We start from the raw sequence: 6,472 nt of genomic DNA on the forward strand, positions 1-6,472 counted from the left end.
ATATATAATTAACAGGAAGACCCAACTCATCCCTCCTCCCACTCAAATAAGGTGTTGATGCATGTTGTTATATAGTTCATTTAAAATGGGGGGGATGAGGCGGCGACCGGCACAGACCCACCCCCTCCCCAGAGAGCAGGCAGTGCCCGTTCACCTCCCCAACCCTTGCCCAGAACCCTAAATGTCTACATGCTACATATGAGAGTGGGCACAGGTCCCGGAGGTGAGAATGATTACACATCCCACCACCTATATGCCCCCGTGTGCCCACTCCAGACCCTATATATGCATGTGTCGTGAGAATGTTATATGTGAGTGCCTAGGTTTTTTAATAAAATTGGGGCCCAGGTCTCCACGTACCATGGAGATGGAGGATCCTCCCCGTAGCTCAGTAGTGCACCTGAACCCCAAGGCCCTGCTTGAGTGGTGGTGTGATGGAGTGGGTGGAGGAAGTCGTCAGGATGGGGAGGAAGAACTGAGGTGGCAATGCCCTCCCAGGGGGCCAGCTCCCCCACTCCCCCAATAGGCACCCCCATTCTCCGAGATCTACTAGGGGAGGGAGTTTAATGTGAGGTCTACTTCCCCCTGTCACTCTGCCCTGCCGCCGGTGCATTGGTGGCTCTCGGCATCTGGGGCTGGGTGGTGGGGTGTGTGCCGGCCCGCCCTGGTGGCTGCCTGCCGGGGCCTGGGTGCCCTGGCTCTGTCGGGCCTCTGTTTGGGGGGTGGTACGGCCTAGGGACTCGCGGCTTGGTGTCCATGGCCGGATCTACTCTGGAGGGGCGGGTTGTTGGCGGAGCCTGTGGACTCGTCGCTGCAGCCTCCTGGGTATTCTGCATTGTGGTTGCTGGGGATCAACCGGGGGTTCTGCTTCTCTCTGGGGGGTGGGGGGTGCAGTTGTCCTTGTTGCGGGACTCCTGGGGCACCAGGCTTGGGGGCCGCTGTGTGTCTGTGGCTCCGGTCTTCCCTGTGTTGCCATCGTGTCCTGTGGGGACGGGTCTGTGGGTCCCCACATCCACTATTGAACATTTTTATGGAGAAACCTTATAGTAACAAGAATGCTCACACAGGTGTTTAGATCCAGGTGTTCATCAGATACACACTCAGTTGGGTTGTGGTGGCCACTAAATATATCTTGTATTACCATGTACTGTATAAAATACTTTCTAATGATGTTATAAGTATCATTATATAAGTTGTTTGTTGTTGTGCTTTCTTGGTTTTGTCTTTTTTTCTTCTTTCCGCAGGTCTAGAGTCAGACTTCAATGATGTTAATTTGTGTTCTCTTTATACCTCTCTCTCTCCTCTATTCCTATCTCCTTCTTTACCTTTTAACACTTCTCTCACTTTTCTGCTTTGTTATCTTCTTTGTTTTTCATCCCCATGTCCATTACATCTGAAACAAACCCAAAGCAAATTTTATTAATATTTAATTTATATATCAAGCAGAGCATTGAGGCCATAATGCTCTGCTTGTGAAAGTAAATCTGTTGGGCTTCACTTTGACTCTCAGACAATAATTCTGAGTGTCATAATGTCGGACAGGACATTGGAGGAAAAAAATTAATTAATTAATTTAACTCCCATCATGATCCACCTGAGACTTACATGCAGATGTTTGAACTGTTGAAAACTGGAACAGGTTTGATAAAAACTGTAACAAGGATTAAAACCATTGTTACCAGTGGACCTGCTGCCGCTGAAGAATGGGTCAATATTGAACATAATATGTACAAGATGGAGAAAAGTATTTTATTTCTCAGGTCGAATAAAAAAATACATTTTATGAGTTCTGGTAAATGAAACTGAGTTTGTAGCGTAAAACATGGAATATGAATTTATTTTTAACCCACTATCTTTATCTTTATTTATGTTAAACTCTGGGAATTTCTTCTTTTATAAAAACAAAAAAAAACTTTCTGAGGGACGTCTCTTAACAGAAATTATATTTTATAAAAAAGTTCAGACTTTTCCCTTAAAGGATCGAAGTTTCAGCAAATCCAAGCCGCCGATGATTTTTCTTTGTTTTTCAGTAAAAATTAAAGAAATGGTTTCATAAACATGAAGTCTGACCTTTGACCCCAAAGATCACCCAGAGGCTGGTAGGGAGGGGGAGATGCTTTGAACCCCCACCCCCCAACCATGACATCTGAAGACTCTGTGTGCATTGTGGGAAATGACTGAACGTGTGGCGGCCTGCAGAGACCCCCCAACACACACCTCCCCCTCAAAGCTCACCTGCAACAACAAAGGAGGAGGAGGTGTGTGTGTGTGTGGGGGGGGGGGGGGGTGAGGAATGTCTTTGTCTGCTGAGTCCTGTTGGGAGTGAGGGGGCAGTGGAGAAGAGCTTCTCTATATCCTTTAGAATGAAAGTTCGTTTTTACTTCAAACTTCTACTGCTCTGAGTCGTTCAGAAAACCCAGAGAACGACCAGAACCACAACCAAGAAGGAACGGAATCAAAGAACCAGAACCAAGAAGGAACCGATTCAAAGAACAAGAAGGAACAGAATCAAAGAACCAGTACCAAGAAGGAACCGATTCAAAGAACAAGAACCAAGAAGGAACCGAATCAAAGAACAAGAACCAAGAAGGAACCGATTCAAAGAATTAGAACAAGAAGGAACAGAGTCAAAGAACAAGAACAAGAAGGAACTGAGTCAAAGAATCAGAACCAAGGAGGAACAGATTCAAAAAATCAGAGCGGATTGGAGCAGATGATGAGCAGAACCAACCATTTTTCACAAGTGGTTCTCAGAGTCTGGACCTGCGAACTTTACTTGTTGTTTATTGACTTTTAGTTTCTGCTCATCTGTCCCGTCCGTGTGGTCTGGTACCCTGACAGTCCGGATGTGGGCTGGAGCTGGTGGATCCCAGGAGGAGGAGCTCTGAAGCCTCAGGGGGGTCTGAGGGTCCAGAGTCAGACGAACGGTGACCGAACGGTGCAGGGTCTGGCTCCGAGGTTCGGGGGCTCGCTACAAGTTTTATCCGAGGTTTGGATCTGGAACCGGATCATGCTTCAGCTCCAGCTCGCGGTGCTGCTCGGTGAGTCCAAGGTTCTTCTGCAGAACCTTTGAAGAACTTAAAAGGAAACCAGAGATCCTGACCAGCGGCATGTTCTCTAGATTCAGTTCTTTATGAAATCAGAACCGCCTGGATCCTGAAAGAGCCGCGTTTAACCTCAAACACAAATAAAATTAAAAATAAGAATAAATTAAATATTCAAAAAATAAATCAATGAAATAAACTCAGGTGGACTCTAATGATCTGTTAAAGTTTGACCAGTTAAATCCGACCTGAGATCAGTCTGATGGAGGAGAAGCTGCTCACATTTAACTTCTACCAATCCTTGAAGGAATGCTTGTCGCCCGCTGCCTTTTAATTCGAGATGGCCGCCAAATCCAAAACTCAAAAAACGTGTTAATGCTCAGAGGCTGTGTTAAGAAAGACCTCCAGCTTCTACCACATAAATATTATGCCTGATTATCTGTTATTTTAAATAAATTATAGCCATTTTTTGTGTTAGCAAAGGTAGATTAGGTGTGGCGGCCATCTTTGGTTAACTCTAAATGTTAGTAGTAGATGTAGGGCCTACTTCTAATGACTGTTTTCTAAAAGTCATCAAAATCAGCCCAATGACTCAAGATATTTTGCTAACAGACAGTAAAATGAACAGTGTTGTGTTTAGAGTTTCTCAGTGACACTGATGAAGAAGAAATACTGAGTATTGTAAAAAAAAAAAATCTTGCAGATAAAAATCAAGACTGGATGGACATGATGTTTGGAAAGGATACAATGAGTTATGTTATTGAACCATTTATACAATTTATCATTTTCAACAAGGAAATTTCCAGAAAATATGAAAATAGCAAAGATAGTTCCTCTTTATAAGAATGGTGAGAAATGTGTGTTCGCTAATTACAGGCCAATATTCTTGTTGCCACTATTTTCAAAAATATTATAGAAATTATTTGTAACCAGGTAAGATCGATTTATAGATAAACAGAACATTTTAAGTAATAGTCAATGTGGGTTTAGAGCAAATAATTCAACGTCATTGTCTCACATGGGGGCAGCACGGTGACGCAACTGGTAGAGCTGCTGCCTCTCAGCGAGCAGGTCCCCGGTTCAAACCCCGGTCCAGGGGCCTTTCTGGGTGGAGTTTGCATGTTCTCTCCGTGCATGCGTGGGTTTTCTCCGGGTCCTCCGGTTTCCTCCCACAGACCAAAAAACATGCATGTTAGGCTGATTGGTAACTCTAAATTGTCCCTAGGTGAGAGTGAATGGTTGTTTGTCTCATTTGTCTCTATGTGGCCCTGTGATGGACTTGCGACCCGTCCGGGGTGTACCCCGCCCCTCGCACAGTGATTGCTGGACATGGGCACCAGTGACCCCCCTGACCCAAAATGGTATAAGCGGGTAAAGATAATGGATGGATGGATGGATGTCTCTCATGGAACTAATACAAGAGATAGCAACTGCTGTTGATCAAGAACAGTATTGTGTTAGCGTTTCTTTTGATTTATAAACAGCCTTCAACACTATTGACCACACCATTCTCCCTGAAAAACTGAATAAATATGGCATTAGAGGATTAGCACTAGAGTGAGTATCCAGTTATTTGAATAATAGGATACATTTTGTACAGGTAAACAAATCTATAAATCTGAATTTTGTGTTACTGGATGTGGAGTCCCTCAAGGCTCTGTGTTGGGACCAAAGTTGTTTATTTTGTATGTGAATAATCTGGTTGATGTGTCAGGGCTTTTGAAGTAAAAATAATTAATAATAATTTATTCAATTTGTACTGCACTTTACATTTTACAATCTCAATGTGCTACAATATAAAACATCTAAAGCGAATAAAACATGGACTAAAAAAGGACTAAAAATTTTAAACGCTAAAAAACAAACAAAAAGAACAACTGCAGGATTGAAAATACCTTTAAACACTAGAACATATTTTAAATTAAAAGATCTTCAGTCCTTTCTTAAAACTTTCTGTAGTCTGGAGTATCCTTAGATTGTTGAGGAGGTTGTTCCACAGACAAGGAGCAGCAGAGCAAAAATCTCTGTCATCTATCGTGCACAGTTTTGTTTGGGGAGGGCAGAGCTGGTAGGAATTTGTTGAGCGGAGGGATCGTGTTAATGTCTAAGCAGTGAGCAATTCTTTAAGATAATGTGAAGCATTGCCGTGAATGGATTGGTGGGTGAGTAAGGAAACCTTGTATTCAATACGGCGTGAAATGGGAAGCCAATGCAGGGATTTAAGGATTGGGGTGATGTGATCATGTTTCCTTTGCTTCATCAGAATCCTGGCTGCACTGTTCTGTACATATTGAAGTTTTTGAATGTGCTTAGATGAAATTCCATAGAAAAGTGCATTGCAGTAGTCCAGTCTTGAGGAGACGAAAGCATGGACAAGTTTTTCAGCATCGGAAAAGGAGAGTAATGGATGGAGTTTGGAGATGTTTTTCAGATGAAAGAATGAAGTCTTGCAAATGTTTTTAATATGGGATTCAAATGTAAGATGAGAATCAAATCTTACAGATTAGTCACTGTATCAGCAAAGGGAATGTTTTGGCCAGGGAAGTTTATGGTAGATGTTGAGTGAGTCTGATGTGGGGTACCAACCAAAACAGCTTCTGTTTTAGATGTGTTTAATTGGAGAAAGTTGGTGTTCAGCCAGGCTTTTACCTCTTCAATACAGGTGGTGAGAGAGGAGAGTGATGAACCTGTAGAATATATTTTGATATAGAGCTGCAAGTCATCTGCATAACAATGAAAAGAGATCCTGTGGTGAGTGATAATGTGACAGAGGGGAGGATGTAGAGGGTAAATAATGTGGGCCCAAGGACTGACCCCTGAGGAACACCACAGTGAGTCCGAGATCTTGCTTCCCCAATGGAGACATACTCAGATCTGTCTGAGAGGTAAGAGCAGAACCATTCCAGAGCTGTCTCAGTCAGTCCTGCAGTGTGTTGTAGGCGGTGGAGTAGGATGCCATGATCCACAGTATCAAAAGTTGAGCTCAAGTCCAGGAGGATCAGAAGGGAGGGAGAACCAGCATCAGCTGCCATCAGAAGGTTATGACCCTGACCAGAGCTGTTTCCGTGCTATGAGCTGAACGAAAGGCGGACTGGAATACCTCATATGCCCCTTTTGCACTGTCCCTAATCTGCCCCAACTCTGCTCAGCCCTGCACACCCCTACTCAGCCTGGCTCAGCTCAGCCTGGATTTGCACCTGCACTTAAGGACTGATTCTGGAGGCGTGTCCAGAAGAGTTCTGCTATGAGTTACTCAAAGCAGTCTGCTCCTCAGATAAATAAGATAAAATTATTATTTGTATATATGAATGTTTCTGTTAACTTATTTTATATTTCTTTTTTTTTCCAACCTTTATTTGGACAGGTAAATCCCATTGAGCCTCGAGGACTCATTTACAAGAGACCTGAATTCAACAAAGAATGATGAC

The 6,472-nt window shown here is 43.4% G+C and overlaps 1 protein-coding gene across 1 annotated transcript in view; it reads right to left on the reverse strand.

Moving 5' to 3' along the window:
- The window catches only part of LOC119428568 (laminin subunit beta-1-like), a 22,656-nt gene extending 19,544 nt beyond the window's left edge, over positions 1–3,112 (reverse strand). The window contains exons 1-2 of the mRNA XM_037696251.1: positions 3,104–3,112; positions 2,834–2,971 (exon numbers count right to left, since the gene is read on the reverse strand). Coding sequence (XP_037552179.1) covers positions 2,834–2,971; positions 3,104–3,112 — 147 coding nt within the window. The remainder of the gene's footprint in view (positions 1–2,833; positions 2,972–3,103) is intronic.
- Between the last annotated feature and the right edge of the window lie 3,360 nt (positions 3,113–6,472).

Source organism: Nematolebias whitei, chromosome 22, assembly GCF_014905685.2.
Source record: "Nematolebias whitei isolate Nwh7 chromosome 22, NemWhi1, whole genome shotgun sequence".
Classification (NCBI taxonomy): domain Eukaryota; kingdom Metazoa; phylum Chordata; class Actinopteri; order Cyprinodontiformes; family Rivulidae; genus Nematolebias; species Nematolebias whitei.